General features: G+C 37.1%; 1 protein-coding gene across 3 annotated transcripts in view; it reads left to right on the top strand.

Moving 5' to 3' along the window:
- NUBPL (nucleotide binding protein like) overlaps nt 1-26695 on the top strand; it is a 237614-nt gene extending 210919 nt beyond the window's left edge. For all 3 annotated transcript variants that reach the window (XM_045288231.1, XM_045288232.1, XM_045288233.1), the window contains 3 exons: nt 11991-12111; nt 15550-15632; nt 26441-26695. In XM_045288231.1, coding sequence (XP_045144166.1) covers nt 11991-12111; nt 15550-15632; nt 26441-26503 — 267 coding nt within the window. In that variant the 3' untranslated portion in view covers nt 26504-26695. The remainder of the gene's footprint in view (nt 1-11990; nt 12112-15549; nt 15633-26440) is intronic.
- The last annotated feature ends 714 nt before the right edge of the window (nt 26696-27409 follow it).

The raw sequence follows: 27409 nt of genomic DNA, 5'->3' as shown, positions 1-27409 counted from the left end.
TTTTAACTAGGTGAATTCTTCCTTTATTGTGATCCAATAACACACACTTTTCCTTTTTGCAATAGTTTTTTTTTAAACATTTTCCAATACTTTAACACTTACAGTATCATCCTATAAAGTCTGTGAATACATAAACTACCTACATTTCTCTTTGGCTAAATCATACCACTGCTTATAACGATATGTTGAATAAGTAAATGGATAGGATTTTCCTAGGCATATCAGGGGAAGGAAGATAATTCAGCCTGGAAAGCCAGCAAAGCACACTTGCCTTCAGGGTTCTTTCTTTGTTGAGAGTTGAAATACTGTATTTGAGTGTGCCCACATTAGGGGCAAAAGAACAAACAAATCTGTTTGGAAGAAGTATAGGCAGCACATTCCTTAGAAGCAAGGACGGTGAGTCTTCATCTCATGTGGACATGTTATCAGGAGAGACCAGTCTCTGGAAAAGGGCACTGTGCTTGGTAAAGGTTGAAGAGTTGAGAAAAAGAGGAACACTTTTGATGAGATGGATTGATTGTGAGGATGACACAGGACTAGGCCGGGTTTTATTCTGTGGTACGTTGGATCGCTGAGTCAGAACTGGTACCTAATATATTAGGCCCTAACAGTTAGAGCCTTAAATGGTAGGCTAAGGAATTTATATTTTGTTTGTAAAAATATAAAAGAGTCCATGAGAGTGCTGAGTGCGAAGTAGACATAATTAGACTGTGGTTTTAAAGGTATTTAAACTGATGGGCATGAATAGAAAGGATGGGAGTCAGGGAAATGTGGAGGCAGGAGGTACTTGCAATAGTCAAGATCATTGAAAATGCAAACTCTGATACAGGTTATGAGACCAATACAGTGAGAGATACAACGAAAGTTTTAAAAACAATTAGCAGAATATGTTGTTGTTAGTGAGGGAAATTACTATTTCATAAAGGTTTGGCCCTAGTCACGGGGAGGAGACGAGCCAGTCAGGGTGCAGTGTAGCACTGATGAAACATACAGCTTTCCTGTAGTTCCTAAATGCTTCCTCCCCCATCACTATCATGATCCCAATTCTGCCTGCAAATCTGGCCAGACCAGAGGATATACACTGGTACAGTTAGGAACTGGAAACCAGGGAATCCAGGATGGATGGTCCCTTCAGGACCAGTGGTGAGAGTGGCAATACCAGGATGGTGGAGGGAGGGTGGGGTGGAAAGGGGGAACCAATTACAAGGATCTACATCTAACCTCCTCCATGGGGGATGGACAACAGAGAAGTGGGTGAAGGGAGACATCGGACAGTGTAAGATATGACAAAATAATAATTTATAAATTATCAGTGGTTCATCAGGGAGGGGGGAATGGGGAGGGAGGGGGAAAAAATGAGGAGCTGATGCCAGGGGCTTAAGTGGAGAGCAAATGTTTTGAGAATGATAAGGGCAATGAATGTGCAAATGTGCTTTACACACTTGATGTATGTATGGATTGTGATAAGAGTTGTATGAGCCCCTAATAAAGTGATTAAAAAAGCTTTATTTATGGACACTAAAATTTGAATTTCATGTAAAAAGAAAAACACCAACATGGTCTTTTTTAAGTCTTTCGGTCTTCTAGTGAGCCTGTAAGGTAGAGTAGAACTCTTCTGTAGGGCTTTCAAGATTTACAGCCTTGGAAACCCTTTGGGGCAGGTCTGTGAAGCCGACAAACACATCTTTCTCCCACAGAGTAGTTGGCTTTTCTGTTACCCCTGCACCTCCAGGTCTCCTAGGGTAAGGATAGGGGTTAAGATCCATAACACACAGGTTTGGAGAGCACAATTCAATCTATAGCAGGCAGTAAGGATCTGCTCTAGACTAATGGTAGTAATAATGGAAAGGGGAAGCAATGTAATTGAGATTTTAAAAGAATAATGGACAAGTTTAGTAACTGATTACATGGCATGGGGCTTAACAAAGAAAAGGCAGAGATCAAAGGAATTTCAAAGTAATGTTTCAATTAATCTACAAGAGCTATCTTTATAATACAATAACAACAAAGAAGCCATAAGAGGTTAGGCTCTCAGTCACAAAGCTCTGCCCTTATTCTCTTTAAGAGTTGTTTGACCAGGAAGACACTGGTAGAGAAAAGGATTTGATGCTGGCCTTTTTAGAACTACTGTCATCACATAATCTGTGACCAACCTTCCCATAGAGCCTGACTTGTTATTTACTTATATACTTAGACCTTTTATGCATAATGTTTTTGTTTTAGCACCTAGAGCTTTACTCACTGGGTATATGTACTCTTTTGTAGTGGAAGATTGGATTATTTCCCAATATTTTTAGGGTTTAGGGTACTGCTTACAGAAGCATTATCACACAGTGAAGAGAATGATCCATAATCTAAGAACTAAAGTTCATATCTCAGTTCTATCACTTTGTACATGTATGAATGATCTGGACAAATTGCTTATCCTGTGTCGATTTTCTCATTCATAGTATAGGGATTAGAATAGTATTTCCTTCAAATAGTTGAGATGAAAAATAAATGATATCATGCTTATAAAAGGTTTAGTGTAGTGTTTGGCACACTCTTAAGTGCTCAATTAATGTTGATACAACATGACTTAATTAATGTTGCTTATTATACTTTCCTATGAGAATGTTATCCTGAAGCAAAAACTTTCTAATTCACAGGTGTTTATGTGTGTGGCCAGGTAATTTGACTAGTTCCTTTGATAAAGATAGACTTTTTTAAAATAAGAAAGTTCAACTTTTTAACATAAATAGTATACTTGATATTTCCTTATTCCTTTTTTAAAATCATTTTATTGGAGGCATGTACAATTCTTATCATAATCCATACATACACCCATTGTGTCAAGCACATATGTACATTTGTTGCCATCATCATTCTCAAAACATTTACCTTCTACTTGAACCCTTAATATTGGCTGCTCATTTCCCCCTCCCTCCCCCCTGCCCCCTCCCTCATGAACCCTTCATAGTTCATAGCTTATTATTATTTTGTCATGATATTTCCTTATTTCTTGAATATGTTGTTGTTGTTAGGTGTCATCGAGTCAGTTCCGATTCATAGCAAGTCTGTGTAAACAAGGGACACAGCCTGGTCCTGCCCTTCCTCTCGGTTGTTCTTACGTTTGAGCCCATGGTTGGATCACAGTGTCAATCCAGCTTGTGGAAGGTCCTCCTCTGTTTGGTTGCCTCTTCACTTCCCTAAGCATGATGCACTTCTCCAGGAACGAGCCTCTCCTGATAACCTGTTCTAAGGACATGAGACAAACGTTTTGCTGTCATTACCTCTAAGGAGTCTTCTGGTTGTACTTCTTTCCAGGCGGACGTATTTGTTCTTTTGGGAGCACAGTGGGCTCAAACTGAAGAATAATTGCACAGTTTCTGCTGGCTCAAAGCAAAAACCAAACAAAAAAAAATCCTTCTATAATCTGAAATGTTTTTAGTGTTTTTTTTGTAAAGATTAATGATCATATGGTCTAAAACTTTTAAGGCATATAATTATTGGCAATGATGGTCTGTTTTCTCCATTTTCATAGTTTCTCTTTTCATTATCAAAGATCCTACGTGTTGCTATATGGAACCCGTTCTTAAGGATAAGGCTCAGGTTTCTTTTTCTAACCAAGTAACTATTGATAGCAGCAGGTTATCAGTTGTAAACTTAGGGGTCCCCAACCTCACACCAAAACGTTCAAAATTCATGTACCATGATATCTTTTCTGGAGTTTTCCTTATTGAACCCCTCAAAGTTTTATTTTACTTAATGCCTGTAGCTTAAGAAAGTAAATGAATAAAGAATTAGAAAGGTTATTTTGAGAACTTGTTAACAAGTGAGACCTTTATTCTCTTCTTCTTGTCCCCAGCGTAGTTTTTCCTCCGTGCTCATCACGTAGTCTGGCAAAGGGACCATCTGTGATGTGTTTACGGAGAGATCCAGTTTTCGTTTTTTCACTCTGGAGGCTTTACAAGGTGTTGTTTGAATTCTTTTTAGAACACGTACAAACTAGTTTACATATGTCATATCAATTCTGGTTTTTATTTTTACAATAGAGTTATTTTATTATTTTTTAAAACTGAATTGCTTTCTGCCTTGTGGGCATAATTACATCTCAGAGGCTGTGTCCTCCCTTTTGTCTTTTCAACAATTTCCCAAAAGTCCTTGTCCGGTTTAATTAGAAAACTATTCGCTGTCATTTGCATGAACTACCCTCATTGATCAGTGAGTGTTATACAACAGGGAGCCCTAGTGGCATGGGGGGAAAAGCGTGGGGCTGCTAACTGCGAATCGGCCAGGCAAGTTCATCAGCTGCTCTGCTGCAGGAGGACGAAGCTGTCTGCTCCTCTCAGGAGTTCTAGACTCAGAAGGCCAAGGGAGCACAGGCAGGTCATTATGGCAGTTAAATGAGGCTATGTGACCCTACTTGGCATAGCCGTACCACATAGTGTGTACAAGGCAGTTCTGAATGTTATTGCTATAGCAGTAGACTTTAGAGATCTATAAATCTTCATTTAAACCCAAGAGAAGTTGAATTGCCTCTCAAGGACCCCACAGCTAGTTAATGGGTCTCTGAAGTGAACATGAATACAGGCCTCCTTGTTTATTGTTCCTTCTACATCAGATCACTCTTCTGAAGGAGAAATAAGAATACTCATCTCATTTAATTTTTCATCTCCTTTACTATTGGTATATATGCTTCAAGGACGATACCAAAACTTATTTGAAGTGGAGAGAAGTGAAAAGCACTTATCAAGCCAATCTATTTCAATTATTATTATTCCTTCTCTCTTTAACAGTGAAATTTTCCTCCTCACTTTTTTCTCTTTTTTACTTTTTCTTAAATCATACCTTTTAATCCTGTGGCAGGTTCCAGCCAGTAAGACTTTAACCTGATTGTAACCTTGAAAAATTGGATTATATAGTAGCCTGAAAATTTGACTTGTTATTTTCTTGAACCTAGACTTAAAATGCCAAGAAGAAATTAAAACTAGGGCCTTTGAGACTACTTAATTCAATACATTTAGACACCAAAAAAATCCAATATTCAGAGCAATGTTGGTATTTTAGGAGAGTCAATTTTTTAAAAGTTAATAAAAGAAGTACCTTTATGAGTCAATGATGGATTGGGATACTGTAAGAATAACATGTAAAATGTTTGTGGTGGCTGGTATTCAGCAGGCATGTCGTCTTTGCTTTCTTTCAGTAAGAGAGCTGAGGTAGAGAGAAAAAAGGATCTTGTACTTTGATGAGACATTAAAAAACGATTTAGCGTGCTCATAGCTGCAGTGCAATGGTATTATGCAAATTAAGCTATAGCAGAGCGTCTGCTTTCTAATGTTTCTGCTATCAGAGGATACATAAAATAGCTCTACAATAAACATAAATAGCTCAACAATATATAAAGTACTCACTCAACAAGATGTAAGGGTTTTTTGGATGGAGGGCGAGCCAAGTGATGAATTATTCCCTATTTCAGGAGTAAAGAGTTTTTTATGAATAAAACTAAATATGATTATTCCAATATTTTTTTATTGTAAGACCTTATTGATTATTGGGGAATCCTTTTAAACAGATTGGGGTAATGGATATGCTCTAAAGCCTCTACACTTGGCATGGCATGGCCTTACCTCTGATGCCTAGCTGCTCAGACTGGGATCTCCAAAGAATGTGTGCCACTGGTGCCTCTTTTTCCTTGAGGGTCCCAGGAATTCTCTCAGTTCCTGCTTCTACCAATGCCTCATTCTTATAGCCAGGGATCCCTGAGTCCCCTACACCTTAGTTGCACTCACCATCCAGTCATTTGGTGAGTGGTACAGAGAAAGGAGTAGCAGAGCCATAATTTTAGACATTTCACTTGGCTACCCATAGCAACAGTTGTGAGGATGGCATAGGACTGAGTAGTGCTTTGTTCTGTTATACATAGGGCCACTCTGAGTCAGAGCTGACACAAAAGCCACCTAACAACAGCAACAATGGCTAATGGTTGAACCCCCAAGACTCACCCTGAATCACTCTGCAGTGAATTCACCCAAATGGGTCAGATTTTAAGCAAACAATTGACTGGTTTATAAAGGAAATATTAGCACCAAGGAAGTAGGCACACCTTAGAATCTCTATCAACCATTTGAGATGAAAAGGGCAGCATTTACCCAAGGACAACATTTAGATGGGTAAGGATCGGACTGGAAACGGGCAATTCAGGGAGGAAGTGGAATAAGTCATGATACATTGAGGGAATGTGGTCAATGACATGAAACAAATGATGTATGAATTACTGAGTGGAAAACTGATGATGTCTGAAAACTATTACCTAATTCACAATAAAAAGTTTAAAAACTTAAAATTAAATTCATAGAAGCATTGCTTCTCATAACAGACTGGAAACAACCCAAATGCTTATTGATCTCTTTTACTGTTGATAAATATTTATTCAACAACATTGGATAGTGTTCAAGATTTTGCTAATATGATTAGTGCTATTATGAACAGTTTTGAATATGTCTCTGAGTACTATATTCAGATTGCTGTTTGTACATACACAGGAAGGGAATTGCTGTGCCCTAGGGAGCCCTGCTGGTGTAGGGGTTATGCATTGGACTGCTGACAGCAAGGTTAGCAGTTCGAATCCGACAGCGGCTCCACAGGAGAAAGATGTGGCCACATCTACTCCCATAAACAATCACAGTCTAGGAAGCCCACCGGAGCAGTTCTCCCTTGTTCTGCAGCTCCTACCTTGGCCGACTCGGACTTGGAATTGACTCAGTGGCAGTGAGTTTGAGTTTGGTTTGAGGGTATGCATAGGTTTAGCTTAAGTAGATAATTGCCAATCAGTTTTCAAAACTGCCTGTATCAGTTTATATTCCCACCAGCAGTGTGACAGAATTTTAGTTGTTCCATATCCACACCAATATTTGGTATTTTTTATTTTTGTTATAATAACATTCACCTATACAAATGTAGTCATATTATCATGAGGAACTAGTCCCTAGAACAGGACATCATGGTTGGTAAAGGAGAGGTCAGTGAAAAAGAGAAGGCCCTTAACAAGTGGGTTTTCCACAGTGCCTGCAGCAGTTAGCTCAGACATAGCAAGGTCTGTGAAGATTGTGGTGCAAGACCGGCACCGGGCCGCGTTGAATTCGGTTTTATATATGGCTACTATGAGGCAGAACAGACTTGACACCTAACAGCAACAAAAATGTCTTGAGAATAAGGGGATGATAAGTAAATGCTAAGTACTTGTAGTTTTAATTTGTACTTCTCTGATGAATAATGATACAGAGTAATTCCCTTGTTGGTCTTTGGATATCTACTTCTGTGTTGTGCCTAAAGAGTTTTTTTGTCCTTTCTAAAAAAAAAAAAATTGTATGCATTAAAAAAATTAATTTCCAGGGGATGTTTATATAACATACATATATGTCCTTTTATTACATATGTAGTACAGATTCACTGCACCATAGTTTGTGTTATAATTTTCCAAAGAGTGTCTTGTCTAATTACTTATCTTGAATATATTCTAATTTGGACAAATAAATAAGTAAACAAACAAGCATGTTCACATATGCTTAGTGTTTCTTTGTGTCCTACTTGAAAAATTTGGGGTTTTAAGTTTACCATAAGGTTATAAGAATATTATCTTGAAAGCAAGCATGGAACCCACAGAGCAAGTTAAGCTGAGCGCTTTTGTGCAGGAGGTTGGCTTGCAAAGTGGGGTGCCTCTGGGCACTTAATTTGGGAGCTGGGTTTGCTCACCCCTGGAGCTGAATGCAGTCAGGCGGAGGTTTACCGCAGAGGGCTATGCCCTTTGGGCATTTATTAGCAGACCAGAAACTTTGTAAGATGTCCTGGTAAACAACTGCCCTGAGCATTTCTCATTGGCATTATAATTTGCTAACTTTCTTCAATAAACCCTTTAATCGTAAAAAAAGGGAATAGAATCTTAATTTCTTCTGGAAGTATTCTTGTTTAACATTTTATATTTAGCTCAGTGATCCTTCTAGAATTAAATTTCGTGTATCATGTGATATAGGAGTTAAGATCCATTGTTTTCCCATATGGATATCTAATTAACACATTGTAGTGCCATTCCCACTGTAAATCAATATTGAATGTATTGATCTGTTATATTCCATTTTGTTCCATTATCAAATCATTTTAAAAATTAACCCAAGTAGTATAAGTGTGGAGAGCTTCTAAGAAAGAACTAAAAACCCTCTTAGTGATCTCTGAACCAATGAGATACACGCACACACATACACATGTGTGTAAGTAAACAAGTATTTCTACAAGATGATAAAAGAACACTTCATTAAGCAAAAATATGAAAATGTGATGTTATTGGGTCTTGAAATAGCTTGCATCTAGGTCTATGCACTTCTGAAGGCACTGTTTAGATCTCTAACGTTTTCCAAAAGAAAACGTCCACGGTGATTCATTTCAGGGAAAATGGCAGTTTGGGTGTCCTTGAGCGACTCAGATTGTGTTTCTTCTGCCTGTCCTTTGTTTGGAGCACAGCAAGATCTCTGAAAGGGAAAGATTGGGACAATAGGATGGCTAGGGCAAAGTTTCCCCACAAAATTCTCTTTAGACAGCTCTTGCTATCTTTGAAGAATGAACAGGTACATTATCCTAAAAAAATTTTTCCATTATTGGAAAAATATTTTTAAATCCTCAAGGCCACTTTTGTGGTCTTTTTCTCATCGATACACTTTAAAATTTTATTAATTGTTTTTCCTAATAAGCTCCCATCACTGTCCCATGTCCTTTGAGAAGGTCTATAAAAAGTATTCCTTTGGAATCTTTAAAAAACGGTCACCATAAACTTCTGACCAAATCGGTGCCTTGAATATAACTGGTCCAGGAGATCTCCATAGAAGTCACTCTTTTGCTTGGACATTGAATTTTGAAGGCCCTAGCAAGACTGTGGCAAGAGTATTACTGAGAGAACTTGTCTGCAGCCATTCACTGATCACAGAAATTGGTTTGAGCATGTTTGTTTGGAATAAACCTGAGAACATATGAGCTGGAACACTACTAGCAATACATTTTACACACACACACACACACACACACACACACACACACACACACGGAACCCCCCCAAAATGGAATTTTTTTTCAAAGCTTTGTATTTAATTTTTTTAGAAAACAACCTTATCACCTTCAAAGTGCTCTCCATTTCACTTAATGCATTTGTCAAGTCTGCGATTCCATTCTTGGAAATGTTTTTCAAACTCATCTGTTTGGATGGCTGATAGCACCTTCCTCGTTTTTTTTTTCTTCACTTCTTCTATGTCCTCAGATCACTCCTTTCACGTCCCTCTTCATTTGCAGAAACAAAGAAGTCACACAGAGTGAGGTCAGGCGAGTAAGGTGTGTGCAGCAAGAGAGGCATGCTATTTTTTGCCAAAACCTGGTGCATTGAGGTGGCTGCATGAACCGGTGCATTGTCGTGGTGGCAGAACCGGTCCCCCGTCTGCCACAAATCAGGCCTTGTTGTCACACACTGTATACAATCTTTTCAGAATCTCTAAATAAAAAGCTTGATAAACAATCTGACCTGCTGGGACGAACTCCAAATGCACTATCTCCTCACATTAAAAAATCCCCAGTGAGCATCAGTATTCATATGTAAGTCAGATAGAGAGGATAGGTATAGCTAGATAGATGGACAGACAGATGTAAACACCCCACCACCCCCTGCTTATTTAAGGCCTCTGCACTCCTTATAGTGCAGACTTTTCAAGGACATAGTGCAGACTTTTCAAGGACATAATTTAGCCAAGACCCACCTTTCCACATGCAGTACACCTCAACAGTGTGGGCTTTGTATTCCTTTAAGAAGACATATGCTCCATACCTAAGTTTTAAATGTGTATCCCTCCTCCCCCATCCTTGTTTTTGCTTCCTCATTCTTTAATTCTCAGGGCAAGTATTTCTTAATGAAGTCCTCTCAGACTTCCAGAGTAGATTTTGGTTTTCTGTTTTTCACTTTCATGTTATCTTTCACTCTATTTCCAGGGAAGCCGTTCTCTTTTTTTTTTTTTTTTTCTTCCAATTACAGCACAAGCTCTAGGGGGCTAAGGATCACGTTTATTTTGCTCACAGCTGCTTGCTACTCTTTGTGTTTAGTCCCGTTCCTAGCAAATCGTAGAAGCTCAATAAATATCGTTTGGTTACAGATTTATATTTCATGTCTCGGACATTTATATAGTCTGTAGAGACTATGTCTGAGACATTTATACAGTCCACAGAGAACGGTTTGATAAGAAGTAAATCACGCAAACTACTGTTGTTCTGTGCTCTAGTGTCCTAGGGAGTCTAAGAAATTCCAGGGTAGGGATGCTTTTCCCATCTCTCTGGATTGGAATGCACCCTCCCCTAGATTTTCACATTCTTTGAGTATTTTTTCTATTTCTTGAGTGATATTTTTATGCTTAAGATGAAAGCCTTACAGTCAGGAGATATATCGTGTTTAACAAAAATGGCAGTAAAACTGCCCAAGCTATGAGTGTATTATATAGACATAGTGAATAAGTAAATAAGCTACGTGATAGTAAACCTTTTTTTTGGTATAACTTTCTGGAGATGATACTAAATTACTAAGGTACAGTTAAGAGTATTTGTGTGTGTGTGTGTGTGTGTGTGTGTAATTGTCTGCAGCATGAAAAAAGGGTGTGGATTATAGGCTTGGAAAATTCTTAGTTACAAATGTATACCCTTTACTCTTTGCTTTCATTTATATATATTGTGGACAACTTTAGTGTTTTCTCTTTCTCTTTTCAGAAATAGCAACAAATAAGATCATTTTCTTTTCCTCAGATCTCATTGTGGACTATCAGTGTTATTCTTCATTTAAAATATAAATACTCTGATAGAGACATCTCTTATCCTGATAATCTTATTGATGAAATTCATAGGATCATGCCGACATTGTTATTACTAAGTAAAGGGTTTCTTATTTTTATTCTAGAAGAGAGTCACTGTGTCTCATCAATAAGAAAGTAGGATTAAAAGCAACGTGAGTAGGGATTACATTTGCAGAGCTTGTCTATTTTATTCAATAAATGTTTATAAAGGGTCTATTTTTGTGCTTGAAGGTGGGAAACCTCAGAGAGAGAAATAGGCATTTTCTATCAGACATAACCATTTTAGTTCAGACAATAAAATTCTGAGGGTAAGTCCTTTCTTAGCCATGTCAGTTTTCTCATGTATAGAATGAAGATGGGGAAAATGTACTCATCTCCTATGGTTATTGTAAGGAGTGGGATAAGGGAGTACTGTACGTTTAAAACACTTATCCCAGGGCCTTACATTTAAGAAGCACTCAGTATAAACTGTTATTACTATGAGCCTTTATCCACAATTAGCCTCTAAACTATTTATTTTCCTGCACTTGTCCTTGATTTTCTCTAGGTTGCCATCAGAGCTACATTTCTGAAACACCCGTCTACTTGTGTGTCCTCTTCTATACTATCTACCTAAAGGCTTCACTGGTTTTCTGTTGTCTGAAGAAGAAAGTTTTAAATGCATGGAAGTCATTGAGCCCCTCAACCCTGAAGCCTTTGCCTTTTTTTTAACCCAACTACCTTCTGCCCTAGACACCCACCTGCAACACCACTGTTGCAGTCCAAACAGACCTCACACAGTTATACTTCCTCACCGTGACTTTGCACGTCCTTCTGCCTCCCATTCCCAGGGTAGGCCTCATCCCCTCTCTCATCCTCAACCCGTGGAGACAATTACCTATAGACAACTCAGAGATTCTGCTCATTCTTCCCAGGTAGTATTTTGTAGTTCATGTTCATTGATTCCCCCTTTAGCATTTATCACATATTGCTAAAGTCATTCTCCATGTCTTGTCACAACCATTAGATTGTGAGTTTCTTGAAAGCATGTCTTATTGGGTATTATCTGAACCTAGTAGCCAACCAGGAAACACTTGAAGAAGTAAAGTTTGAGATCTGACTTAATTATGTTTTGATTTCAGTCTGGTTTTATGATTCTAGGTTCTGGGCCTTGTTCAAAACATGAGTGTTTTCCAGTGTCCAAAATGTAAACACAAAACTCACATTTTTGGTGCTGATGGTGCAAGGAAACTAGCACGGACCCTGGATCTTGATGTTCTAGGTAAGACCATAGGGTGTGATTTTTCATAGAAATGGGCAGAAGGAAAACTGGAGATGAGGCATGGGGATGAAGAGACTCTCAGAAAATGATTTAATTCCTTTAGTTTTATGTTGTCAATTAAGCTAGTCTAGTGTAGTCCTATGTATTAACTTTCCATTGCCTTTTTAGAATACTTCACTAGTAGAAGGCTTTTTGTATCGCAAGATTTGCACTGACATGCTTCTCCTATGGATCAAAATTGCCTGTAACCTGGATCTGAGTTATGTGATCTGGGTACGTGGCCTCAAGTCCATGTTTTAAATAACAGTCATCAGTGTGTTAACTTGGAGACGTGTCTCTCAATACAGGCAAGTCTATATGACAATACCTATTCAATATGTTGTCGCAACCTCTGGAAGTATCAGTTCATAGTGCATAAGTGAAAATGCCAATTTTTGTAATCTTTGTATAAATATTGGTCCTGTCTACAAAATAGGACACATAAAATTTACACTGTGTAACTCTGTTTAAAGCAGTAAATGGGAGAATTAATTAGTGTTGTGAGAACTCAAATCATGTTAAATATAACACAAATTTTGGATAAAACATGATTTTTAAAAGTCCATGGGCAACTTAATAGACTTTTTAGAAAACATGTTTTCATATACTAATTATTAACAAGTTTCTGTTGGGACAAAGACAGATGTTAGATGTTGAATATGGGAGGCATACAGTGAATTATTACTTTTAGGTAGTTAAAATTTAAGATCCCTTAGAGACTGAGGGATTTCAAAACATTCTATAGTATAATTAATTTTCTAAAAGTTGAAGTTAAATGTATTATTGTTATTATGCAATTGTACTATAGCAGCCACCACAATACCAGGTGAATACTAATGATATATATTGATACATTGCTATAATTATAGACACTAATTATATTCTATGACTGTTTTTCATTTAACTAACCTAGAAAGTTCAATTTCCCAAATCTGCATAATAACATAACCAATCGACATTCACTTATATAATAAAGTAAATGTGTAATTATAATGGCATTATTGAATTATGTTGGCAAAATTAGAATTTCCTCACTTATAAATGGGTGGTACAATTTTGTAAGTCAGTTATTTAGAATGAGACAGTCTCACATATGGAAATTCCATTCTAACCAACAACTCACAAATGTATGCTTACCCTAAAAATGTATCCAGAACAATGACACTGCTCACAGAAATTAGATAATATTACAGACTGACTGTTTATCTAATGGCTTTGGGAGGAAATAATTCTGTGTCCCAATGTACGGCCACAATAACTCCTTGTAATGGCATCATGAGCTCCACATGGTATTGAACAAGGGCTCCAGTGATTGAAGAGGTTACAATTGGGAAAGGAGCTTGAAAGTGGGGAGAGCGCTCTACTATCCATGGTTTCTGACGGGTTGAGCCCTCTCAGAACCCTTGCTTGGATCTTTCACTGATGTCCTAGAAACCTATTGGGATATGTTTTAAATTATTTGATAAGATTACTTTTCAGATTCTTGATCTATATTTACCTGTAGCGAAAATAACATAAATAATAGTTAAGATGATCTCTGACCATTTTAGAGAAAAGCCTTTTAACCCACTATACATCCACTATACATCGGAAATATATTCTTACTTCCTCTAGCTCTAGCCCCTCAAAGAGACTGTGAAGTTCAGTATCTCCTCACTCATTCTGTATACCTCTTGACCCTTTCATGCCTCTGCAGCTGAAACTGTTGGCCTGTTACCCACTCTCACTGTGCTGCTGTTTTCCGGTAGATTTCCCTCCTTCATAGTCTGTTCTTCCGCACCTATAGATAGGATTGTGGGGCCCTAGAGCCTCCCCACGGCCTTTTCCATTACATCAGTGGAAATGAAAGCATCCAGGATTCCGTATTCTAATGGCAGTTCATAAGTCAAGAGAAAAAATGATATTAATTTCTAAGCATTTTCTCTAACTTATTTTCCCCTATAAACCTTGTGAATATTTCTTTTTTGTGTGTGACTATTTCTTGTAGAGTCTTAAGTTGAGCCATAGACTAGGCATCAAATTTACTGGAAAGCTAATCTTTAAATGGATGCTGAAATATTCATGCACTTTTTCAGTTGGCTATGGAATACTTAGGAAAGACTTAAAGCATTGCTTAAGATTTCAAAACTAGCTGACAAGAAGGGTATGAGTATCTGTTCTTCTGCCATATATATATGTTTATACATATATTAATAGTATTACATTTTTATAACATGTTCTCATTGTGAATTATTTACATTGCCTGGCATGGTGCTGAGTTATTATTTAAGTAAATACACTTATACCACATGCTTCAATAACTTTTGCATAGATTTGGAGTGGCTCAGAATGCAGAGAATCATGAGTAGTGAACTCTTCAACCTTTGGTTCCACTTACTTCGTTTCCCATCTCAGCCTTTTGGCATCATTTGTGATACTATGGTGTAAAATCTCTGTTGAATCATATGTCAGAGTATTTCACTCTCAAATTTTAAGACCTAATAATAAAATCCCCCCGAGAAAGGCATATAACTTCAATCTCTTATCTGTATAATAGAGCTTCTTATCAAATACTTCCTGAGAGATCAAACTCACAAGTCACATATAATGCTACATAGATTAGTAAATATCAGGGAAAAAACTATCTGATTAAGAGGCACATAGTTGAGATAACAAACCTCACCTACTTTTTGACAGTTTTCCTAGCCCATCTGCCAATATCAGGAGTTTATTTTTTGTACTTTTAAAAAACTATATCTACTCATCACTTATTTACTAACTTAACTTATAATCCAACATTTCACATTTACAATTGTGAAAACTCTGTCTTACTATTTTGTGCATTAGTGACATGTATCTGACTGATGGTTATTATGTATCAGCTTGGCTGGGCCATGATTCTCAATGGTTTGGCAGATATGTAATTATGTAAATTAGCAATTTTGTAATGATTTAGTCATCTTCCACTTTTGCAGAATGCCAATTTTTGCATTTGTCTTTGAAACTTACCTATATCAATAAGTGAGGAATGGGGTACTTTTTCTCTTCAATTTTATCTTATAGTATGGTGTGATGTAGTTTTACCAGATGTTACAGGGAGAAATGATTTACAAGTGTCTTCCAAATATTCTTTGCTAGAAACCTCTAGCAAAGTATAAAATCACGAGCCTTATCTCTTGAGTGGCTGCCACATAGATTTCATAAACGTCTATGCAATCACTGTACTACCCTCAGGTAGATTTTTGCCTACAATTTTCATTTGAAATCTCCTTTTGGTATGTTTAGCCACTTGAAGATAGAACTCAAGTTGATTTGACTTTACTTAGCCAGATTTTGTTTCTTCCTGAAGTTCAAATAGTAAAATTCCAAGTGCTTATGTGATTCTCCTGGTACTAATGGGAATCTGTTGGCTTCTTGTAGGGGACATTCCTTTGCACCTCAACATAAGGGAATCTTCAGATAACGGCCAGCCAATTGTGTTTTCACAGCCTGAAAGTGATGAGGTGAGCTGTACTTTAAAATATATCTTCTTCTTTCTTTTTATAATGACAGAATATTTGCTTCTGATGTACAGAAAGAAAATTAGGAAGACCAAGGTTATCTATTTAAAAGTTCATATATGTAAAAACAGACATGCCAGGACCGGCTATCAACCAGATAAATTCATCTACATAGAATTATAACCCACACAGTTTTCCAACTGGAATATGAACAGTGAAACTTTGTAAATTTCTTATCTTGCTAGTTAGCAATAATCTAATTGCCAAGTTGATTACACATCAGTCTTAAAGGTTTGGCTGAGTCTTGAGGGAAGGGAACCTTATGAAAAAGGATTGAACTGATTATAGGAAAATTTATATTGACCATTTATTTATAAAATTTTCATTGAATTTATTTTAATGTATATAGTTGAAGAGGTGAGATAGAAAGGCAAGTAGTATTTTATTGGCCAAGATATTTTGGGATACAGTAAAGAGATTATCAAGGTTTCTGAAGTTTTATCGCTTTAAATATAAACTTTTAGTCTGTAAAAAAGAAAGAGAGAAAATCAATCACATGTACTTTTTTCCTAAGTAGCACTTGTTATGTAAGCCAGAAATCAAATCATCATATGGTACATCAATTTTGTACCATTATGTGGTACAGTTGTTTTTTGTGTTCCTTTGCTGAATGACCCTAATCTAGCATTTAATAGTTTTACTCACCCCCCCCCTTAACTATTAACTTTAGTATAGGACTATTTCATACATCTATAAACTACTACATTTCTGTTCTATTTTTCTTCTCTATTTAATTTTCTGTGAACTGGAAAATAAGAGAGACAACCTTGAGTGGAGTGGAGCTGTGCATAAAGCAAATTGACAAGTCTTGTCTAAGGAGAGTAAATTTCAATGACCTTCTTAGGACCTTAGAAGTTCTTTCCCTTTCTTAAGGGTCAGCAGTTACCGTACAGATGATTAAGTTGCTAAGAGCATGATCTTTGAGTAAACTCAGTGGAACGTTTCCTCTCTCTGCTCTTAGGTATTATATGTGTTTAATTTTATTTTCAAAGAAATGTTTCATCTAAGAGAAAGTCACAGTTATTTCTTTCATAATTAAAGTTTGATCATCCCAACTACCATAGGTGTGCTTTAGCTTATGAAGTGAATGAAAACTTATATGAAAATTGAAGTTTAAATACAAACACATGCACATTTTAAGGTACTTACTAAGAAGAGACTATTGGGAAATGTTCTATAGTGATTCCTTATGAATGAGAACTTAGCAAGCTCGTATGAGAGAAGGATCATTAAATCTGAGTAAGCTTGTGGTTTCACTACGAGTTCTGCCATTGTCTGAGTGTGACCTTCGATAAGTGCCCTAACTCCTGTGAACCACTCTCTCTCCATCTATTGATCGTATCATAATCATGAAGATTTAATGAAATAGCATTGTGAGAATACTCTGAAAAATTCCAGTTAAGGTACAAGCATGAGTGTATTTATTGCCTTCTGAAACTTCTTATGTAAGATGTCATGGCCCCAAAATGCCATCCCCCTTTCCTTTTTAAAGGACTCTCAGCCCGCTTATGCCATTCCTTTTATCTAGGAACAAATAAATGTTATTTTTTAGTCGCACCTCAAAATCAGCATAGCAGAATTATGATCATGACAAGAGAATAGAACTTTCAGCTTTAGTGTTGAAGAAACTATCTCTTACAACCAAGGAACTTCTGGTGGAGTCCTGGAATCCAGATCCATTTATTTGGCTAGTCGTGTTGAATCTGACCTTTTGATAACCCTCTTCCTTTCCCCTTTACCCACTCATATGGAAACTTGTTCTCAGAAACTAGCTTCAGTCTTCTGAACAGATTCTGTAGTATTCATGGAAACTTAATACCCATATTACTTGTTTCTTTTTGTTTAAATATTGAAGCATTTAATTGTCAACATGATAAATGTCCATGAAAGTTATTGGGATAGATTCTGTCAAATAATGTTAATCCCTAATCTTTCAGACTAACACATTTTAATGTTTGGGTTTAGAGACTCATAAACCTATTGCTATTGATGCAGACTCGGAGTAATGCTACAGGACAGAGGAGAACTGCCACAAAGGGTTCCCAGTTTGACTGCTACATTTTTTTCTTCCTAGAAACTGATACACCGGCAAAAATGTTCATCAGAAAAATTCATCTATAGCTCTTTCCCTTTCACCTTACTCTGTCTTCTCTTTTCTGTCTTCCATCACTTTCTCTTTAAAGCACCAGATTTCAGGGCTCTCATTTTTTGCTTGTAAAATATTTTAAAATTAAGCATTAGTGCATTGGAACTACCTGATAAGGAATTCAAAACAATGATATTTAGGTACATTCAATTATTCAGAGGAAGTTCCAGAAAATGATAAATGAAATCAAGATGAACATAGAAAAAACTTCTGAAGACACTATAAGGACAATACTACAAGAACAAGCAAATAAAATAAATTAAAAAGTTAGAAACCATATAAAATATCAAATAAAGATCTAGAAGATTAATACTAACTTTTCAGAAATAGATAATACATTGAAAGGGCACAGAAGTATAATTAAACCAATAGAAGAGCCAATTAGTGGGCTTAGAGACAAATCTCTTGATACTAATCTGCTAGAAGAACAATCAGAAAAGTACAAAATAATTTAAAGAAAGCCTAAAATTTATGTGGGACACCATCAAGAAAAAAATTTACAAGTGCTTGCTTTCCAGAAAAGGAAGTGACAACAAAAAGCACAGAAAAAAATTGGTCAAAAGTTATTGGAAGAAAGCTTCCTTAAGATCATAAAAGATGTAATTGATATATGAATTGTTATAAGAGCTGTAAGAGCCCCCAATAAAATGGTTTATAAAAAATGGCAATAAAATCTATATGACATAATATCTATACATATATGTCATAAAAAATAAGAAGATTTGTATTCAAGAAGCTGAACAAACCTCAAACAAGATAGACCTCCTCCCCTACGTCCCCCTAGTCAAACTTTCTAAAACCAAAGACATGGGAGGAATCCTGAGAGTAGCTCTGGAAAAATATAGCATTACCTACAAAGGAGAACCACTAAAACTGAGCTCTGATTTCTCACCAGAAATCATCCAGCGCAAGAAGACATATATAAAACTCTGAAAGAATTGTCATCCAAGAATACGATACCAAGTACAATTGTCCCTCAAATACAACAGTGAAATTAGAACATTTTTAGATAAATATAAGTTAAAGGAATTTGTAAAATCCAGACCAACCTTATAAGAGATACTGAAGTCTGTTCTTTGGACAGAGAACCAGCAATGGCTGACAACAATTTGCGATTATGATACATCACCTAAAAGTCAGCCTATGTGGAGAAGTATCCAAAATAAAACAAACCTACAAGACTGAAAATAGAGAACCAGAGAGATTAATTTGTAATGAAAACAATTGCAAAGTAAAAAGGGAGAATAGTGTAGTTCAGAACTTCCAAAAGAAGAGATAGGCAATTAGATTTCCAGAACTTGAGTGAAGGGGAGAGCAGTATAGAGTAAGAGGAAGGTTGGCAAAGAATGAAGACGGTGGGAAAGGACCCTGGGAATAATGCAACAGTCAATGTCAACAGAGACAAACACCACTATGTATACAATCCTGTACTCATGGTGAACTGTAAGTAGATTTGTGAATGGACACAAGCTGAGCAGGTATGGAAAGTGAATGGGAATATACATATATATGTTTGACAGGATATTTGTACATAGGTGTGGTGAAGTGAAATTACTTGGTACTGAACTTCTATCCATAGTCACTGGAATTACTATCAAATGACTGCCTGAGATCATGCAAATATGGTATAGAAGACTATAAATGGAGGCACTCAGCTTCGTCATCCCAACAAGTATAAATGAGCCATCTCAGAAGCTGGAAGAGGAATCCCACAACTATCGAGAGTGCTTGCAGGGTCTCCGCTTACAGTTGTAGAGGCTGCACCAGTGAGACCTGAGACAATGAAGAGCTGAGATATTGAGGCAGAGTGGTGCCTTTGCTTCCTGGCCCAGGGAATGAGGCAGAGGCTAAAATCCCATATGGCTGAGAGGCTGAGGACCAGAGAATGACATGCCTGCCAGAATGGTTGAGGAAAGGCTCTGCGGGGTAAAGAACTGTATCTTTAACATTTTGTTACCTATTAGCTCCCCCAGGATAACCCATAATCCTGAGTATTGTCTGTGAGTTCTGTGTGGCCATTGCAATGAATTATCAAACCCATCAGAGAAGTAGAATGCCATGGGGAGTTTGGCCTGAGAACAGGGTAAGGGAGGTGGAGGGTAGAGGCATATCTAATCTCTGCCTCATAGTCATCTGCTATGAGCCAATGTGGAGTTGGACACGCCTTTCCCCTAGTGTAATCCAGTTCTACATGGTCCCCATGCCATTTCCTCAATGGGTGTTTATCCTTATTGTAACTCTATCCATGGATGTAGTGGACATAGAGGGCAAAGTTATGGAAACTTCTTGAGCATAACCAAGTACCTTGGAAAATTGAATCACTGAGCATAACATGGTACAAAAAGTCTGCATCCTACCTTGGTGAGTATCCTCTAGGGTCATAAAAACTCATGAGTAGTCGTTTAAGATGAAACTATTGGTCTCTCTCCGTCTGGAAAAAGAAGAATGATGAAAATCAAAGGCAAATGGAAACAATTGGCCCAATGGACTAATGGATAATGCAAACATCAGTCTGTACCACCCAGATACCATAACTACATGGTGCCTGACTGCCACTACCAACGCTCTGAAAGAGATCACATCAGAAGGTCCTGGATCACGTGGAAGAAGCATGTGGAACAAAACTCAAAGGCAGGCTTGCTGATCAGATAGACTATGGAACACCCAAGACTGAGGCCTGTGGTCACTCGGGGTTTGGAACTAAACCCACCTTGTAGCTCAGTTTTCAACTAAGCAATAGGTCTTTAAGGAGAATAATAATACTATTGAGGTTTGCACACCTTAGAATAATCAATCATTTGGAATCAAAGGGACAACATTTACCCAAAGACAAAATTCAGAAGAGTTTGGAAAGACAGAGGCAAGAAACACAGGGAAGATGTGGGCTAGATGATGTACCATTGAGGGATATTGCAATGTATGAGATGAAATAGAATGTGTATGAATCGTTACATGTAAACTGATTATCTGCTCTGTAAATCTTTATGTAATTCACACAAAAGACAGTTTTAAAACAAACGAGACATTTTTCTCTCCCAGGAATGTTTAGCTTTTCAAAGAAGTAACACTGAACAGACAGTGAGGAATTTAAAGGTAGAAATTGCAGTGAATTTAAGCTATCACTGGAAAGGTTGGAACATCCACTGGCCAGTGAGCAAAATCTTCTGCTCATGTGCACCCCTGAGGAAGGGACGTAAGTGAACCATCGAATATGGAAAGTGTGAAATACCAGCGAATGTAATCGAGAAAGGAAGGAAAATGTAAACTTAGAAGTAGGAAGTCCTAAATTGAATAGCATTACCCTCATGCTGGTATGATTGTAATTGTTGCTTTAATTGAAATTGCTCTTGCCCTTTGATTGAATCCAGGACACCAGTAATGGGCATATGTCTGATTATTTTGTAGTTTAATCCCTTTTATCATGTAAAATTCTTAGCATTAGCATGCAAAAGGTGTGCTTTAAGATATTCCTGGTAACAATGTTCAAATATAAGTAGAAATTTTATTATCTTGTAATTTCTAAATTATCACCTCATATCCTCACAATTGTTCTTATGTTTTAAGTTCATTGCTATAGCCACTGTATCAATCCATCTTGTCTAGGGCCATCCTCTTTCTTGCTGCCCACTCACTTTACCAAGTATGATGTCCTTCTCCAGGGATTGGTCTCTCCTGACAACATGTCCACAGTATGTGAAATGAAATCTCGCCTCCTTATGGCTGTACTTCAGGCCATAGTACTTTGAATATTCTGTGCCAACATCATAGTTCATACACATTGATTTTTCTTTGGTGTTCCATGTTCAGTGTGCAACTTTCACATTCATATGAGATGAATGAAAATACTATGACTTGGGGCAGACATACCTTCGTCTGCGAAGTAACATCCTTGCTTTTCAACACACTGAAGGGGTCTTCAGTAGCCCATTTTACCAATAGCTGACCCAATAAAAAGATCTTGAATGAAAGACAGGAAAGTCTATATAGACAAGGAAATCTGTAGAGCGTTAAGGTCATGGAAGAAGAGAGAGTATTAATAGTTTAAGAAATCTAAAATATATATTTCACATATTATGTGTATATATTATCTTTTTGCTAGTTATGGATTAAACAAAAGGGAGATATTTGAATTATTTCTTAGGGAGGGAAAAATGCCCAAAAGGACATGCTCATATGAGCTCTTCAATGTTATTGTTATTGTTAGGTGCCATCTGATTTAGATGCATAGTAACCTTACGGCACGACAGCAGGAAGTGGTGCAGCCTGCACCACACAATCATGCTAGGTGTGCGTCCATCCTCACAGCCCCCATGTCTAGTCATCTCCTGGAGGGCTTTCCTCCTTTTAGCTCTTCAATCAGATTACAAATTCCTTAAAGTCATACTAACGGTAGCTGCTACTGTGATTTATCAATTGCTTTCTCTGTGCCAGTAGTTCACATTATCTTAATCTCATTTTGTACTCCTCAAAATCCTTTGAGATATGTAGTATAACTATAATCATTGCACAGATAGGAAACTGAGTTTAGCTAAATTAATTTACCCTAAGCCTTGTAGCTAGTAACTAATGGATCCAAGAATCTAAACCATGCCTGTGTGACTTCAAGGCTTGAACTCTTCATTGGCGGGCTATTCTGTTTCTCTTTTATTATCAATATACACCACAGATATCCTAGCACAATGCCTTGCATACAGTAAGAACCCAAAAAGTGTTTGTTGAAATAATGTTGGGTAGGATTAAAAACTCAATCACCAAAGTTTTATAGAAACAAATTTATAAAGTAAGTACCCTTAGTAGTGTTTCAGGAAATGACAATCTAACAATTACTTTCAGTGTGAAATGGTGGAAATATAAGCTTAGAGACAGTCCATTAAAAAGCAAAGGTTAAATGTAGAATATTTTATTATTCTGGAATCATTTGGTATTTTGTGTAGTTTGGTAGGTTTATATCTCTAATATAGGAAAATATATTACAGATTGATAATTATGTCTCAGTTTGTCTTAGTGAACTTTAAATTTTTATCACAAAACATTAGGCTTTAATACATAGGAAACCTACTAGGAGATAAAAGATACATATAAAAATATACAAGAAAAAAAATCAACACACTGGATTTAAGAGAAACATTTCTTTATTAACACATGCTATTTCCATTTTTAAAACAAAAATATCAAAAAAACTTTTATTACTGTTAACTGTCAAGAAGTGAAACCATTTTTAGGCTAAGCATAATGATTAAGATTAGTTGATATTTGGGGCTTATTGTATAATGTGTGGCATAGTTGAAAATGCTAGGTTTGGGAATCAGTTGGACCCAGCTTTGGTTGTTTTCCAGTGTAATGGTTTTAGGACCTTGGGCAGTTTTTCTTAATTACCTCCAGTTTCTTCATCTATTAAACTGGATTGATAATGTTTCTCTCACATAAGTAAGATTATTTATGTGAAATACTTGGCACATATTAGTTACTCAATAAAACGTTTTAAAGCATTCAAGTTTTGAGAGTGTAGTCAGGCCAAAATAGGTATGTTTCATTGCCTCAGCCTCCCTTGGCTTCTCAAGGGGGAAAACACAAGAGCAAAAAACACCTCTCCTACTCTCAACCAATGTACTCTAATAAGACCTCATACCTTATTACATGTGCTGCTAACTTACCTAGCCACTCACTGCCATCGAGTTGATTCCAACTCTCAGGCTAGGGTCAAGTAAAACTGCCATGAAGTGTCTGAGGCTATAAATCTTTATAAGAGCAGACATCCTTGCCTTTCTTCCAACTGGTAACTGGTAGGTTTGAATCACCAACCTTGTGGTTAGCATCCCATTGTTTAACCCACTGTACCACCTGAGATCCTCTCTCCTCTGTTGCTAACCCAGTGATATTCAAACGGCTAATCACTCCCCCTCTTGGGAGAACCTCAATAAAGACTTTAGCTCACAGATTCTTAATCTGGCTCCTCTTCTGCTGGTTGAACCTTCTGTGTAAGTTCCTTCCCTTGTGCCTCTCAATGAGCACTGTGAACCCAATTCTAAGACTGAGAGTTATAAAAATTCCCTGATGTCATGGGCCTCTTTGTGTTCTCTCTTGTTACAGCTGACTAATAATTTAGTGATAAGAACAGAGAACTATTCTTAATATAAAATACTCTTAAATGAAAATTTTACATTCATCTGGCAAAACAGAGCATTGCATGTCTCAGTTATGTGGTGTTGCTATAGCAGAAATACTACAAATGGGTGGCTTTAACGAACTGTGTTATTTTTGCACAGTTTAGGAGATCAGAAGTTCAAATTTAGGGTGGAGCCCTGGTAATGTAGTGGGTTACATGTTGGGCTGCTAACCACAGATCAATGGTTCGAGTTCACCAGCCATGCTGTTTGCTCCTGGCCCATCAACAGGTGGCTTGGCATCTCATGCCCTGTTTATGCTCTACTTCCTTGTTTAATCTTTTATTTTATATCAAAAGAGATTGACTCAAGACACTGATCCTGCTTCATTAACATAACAGGCACAGCCTGGTATTATCACCAGTGGACATAGACATTGAGATTTGAGATGCATATTTGTTTATGTGTGTGCGAGGGTGGTGGTGGCAAGAATCCAATATATAACAGTATAATCTTTTTAAAAAATCATTTTATTGGGGGCTCATACAACTCTTATCGCAATCCATTCATCCATTGTGTCAAGCTGTACATTTGTTGCCATCATCATTCTCAAAAATTTTCTTTTTACTTGAGCCCTTGGTATCAGCTCCTCATTTTCCTCCCTCCCACCCTCCCTCACGAACCCTTGATAATTTATAAATTATTATTTTTTCATGTCTTAAAATGACCGATATCATTTTCCCTACTTCCTCATTGATGCAAGGAGTCTCCTTCCAAAGTGTTATTATATAGAGTGAGACCTGGGAGAGTCAGAACACGACCCAGGCTTTGTTTTCCCAAGTCTCGCATGTTTTCCACCTCGGACAAGGGAGCACAGCGACTTCTCCAGGGAAATGATTTCCGTTTTTCTTCTCTGGTAGGTTCCAGCCTGACAAAGATTGCAGCTGTTGCAGGTTTTCCTGTCGTAAACTGCTTGCAAGGGAATTTTAGTTGTGAGGTTTTATGTTTGCATCTCAGATAAAACAGTATAATCTTTAAAGAGAAGAATGCGTGCATCATCAAGTCATGGTATACTGACCTCAGCCAACCTCTTTTATTGCCCAGAGTCTGGAACTGGCCAGCCCAAGTCAAAGACCACTTCAACTCTCACTAATTGTTTAGATAAGACTTTCCAAAAAACAAACAAACATTTTTTTAATTAAAAAAAAAAGACTTTTCACCTTTTGAGCCTTGATTTTCTTGTCTATAAATTAGGATAGTGACTGAAGTGATTACTCCCAAATGATAATTGTGAAAAGAAAAGAAATAATACCATATACACTCGTGTATAAGCCAAGTTTTTCAGCACATTTTTAAGGCAGTTTTTGAGGTAAAATTAGGTGCTTCAACTGATATTCGGGTCAGCTTATACTCGAGTATATACGGTGCTTGGCAATTATTGTCAAGTAATTTCAGCTATTACTAATAGTGATAGTGTGGCATAGCTTTTATTATATACATGTGTAAATTAATGGTCTTGGAAAAAAATCTTACCATTATGTCTTATAGTCTTTATGAATAAAATAGGGAAAATAAGTGATACTGGAACTGGAATGGTTTTTAAAAATAACTCTTGAAATACAAATGTTATGACAGTGTTTCTAAGTAGCATGCGGTAGCATTGGGTTAGTTTGTGACCCATTCCTTCTCTTGGAAGCCACGTTCACTTGTGGTTTTGCTACCTTGGGGGTATCCTTTCACTTGTTTGCTACCTTGGGGGGCTTGAAGAAGAAGAGTGTAACAGGTGAAATTCTTGAATGCTGCCGCAGATCCATCAGTTGAGGGAGTCTCTTAGTGGTTAGTACTGACATCACATACCTTTCCCAGGGTAAATGAAGAAAATTTGTTTAAAGATAAACCATAAACCAAAACTCACTGCCATCAGGTCCAATTTGACGCATAGCGGGTACAACTGCCCCTGTGGTTGTCTGAGGCTGTAAATCTTTACAGAAAAAGAAAGCCTCATCTTTCTCCCTCCAAGTGGCTGGTGGTTTCAAACTGCTGACCTTGCACTTAGCATCTCATTGCATAGCCCACACTACATCACCAGGGTTCCTTAAGATAAGCCATAGGGTGGCAATTAGTAGCTCTCATTAAAATGACTAATAACTCTGATGCCAGATTTTGGCGCTATCTCAGGATATCAGTTTGTCAGTGGAGGAAGGCATAATTTCCCTCCAACTAGATCAGGTTGCTAATTTGCCTACATGAGATCATAATTTCAGATACTAAATATTTTTTGAGAAAGTCCCTTTCCAAATAGGTAGCCTAAAAATTTTTTCCTTCCCAGCCCACCTGTAATGCACATAGCAGTATCTCCTCTCTATTAAATCGCCTTGTCACACTCACCCTTTTACTGTCAAATTCAGAGGACAACTATGTTAAACAGAACTCACAAGCCATTTAGATTCTTGATTGGGGTGAAAAATGGAACAAATGAGTGTGAGTCTGTTTTTTCACAGGCCAAAGCTTACCTGCGAATGGCTGAAGAAGTAGTGAGAAGATTGCCCTCTCCTCCAGAATGAGTCTTCGAGGGTCATGGGAATTTGCCTGGAACTTGACAAGATTACCTTTGGATATTAGCAGGGCTGTGCTGGAATCTAGAGAAATAATAACAATCACAGTTTTCTTGTATTGCTAAAGAAATAATGGCTTATTTTCAGGTTTGATTTACTAAGCAATGATTCACAAATAAAATCTTTATGTAAAAATGTTAACTGCTACATGTAGGACCGTTTTTGTTCTTTAATTTAAAGTGATGTGTACCAAGTCCACCTTCACAGAGATACCACCTTCACAGAGATTTTATTTTATTGAACTGCCTGCTGAAGAATCCTAAGCTTATAATGATATATGCCCAATCCTCAATTGAGATGAGAACAGTGCTTAAAAAATTTTTTTTTGCAGAACAACTGAATTGGTCATTTATGTTATTTACCAAATTCGTGTATGGACAAAAGTTTGACATCTCCCCACCAGCATTTATTGTCTGGGTTTAATCTGCTTCTTTCTTAGATACCTCCTTAATGTGGTTAAACTGTGCTTCTTCAGCTGGACCAGACTCGTCCAGGGTAAATCTTGGATGTATGGATTTTTACGATGATGAATTTGATGATGATTCTGCTTCTGATGGCAATAATAATAATAGTGCTAGTAATAATCAAGTGCTTTCTATATACCCTTATAATTAACCTTCCATTAATATGAATTGGCTACTCCTGTTATCCCATTTTACAAATGACAAATTGAGGTATGGAAAAGTTAAGTGTCTTGCTGAAGATTATTCTTATGAAACAGATTTGAATTTGGGCAGCTTAGATACTGGGTTCTTCGTTTTTATTTAAAAAAATCATTTTATGGGGGGCTCTTACAACTCTTATAAAAATCCATACATTAATTGTATCAAGCACATTTGTACATACGTTGTCATC

The sequence above is a fragment of the Echinops telfairi genome, unplaced genomic scaffold, assembly GCF_000313985.2.
Source record: "Echinops telfairi isolate 266 unplaced genomic scaffold, ASM31398v2 ScPeMD7_18;HRSCAF=68, whole genome shotgun sequence".
Classification (NCBI taxonomy): domain Eukaryota; kingdom Metazoa; phylum Chordata; class Mammalia; order Afrosoricida; family Tenrecidae; genus Echinops; species Echinops telfairi.
The sequence above is the reverse complement of the archived record's forward strand: the minus strand, read 5'-3'. Positions and strand labels throughout refer to the sequence as shown.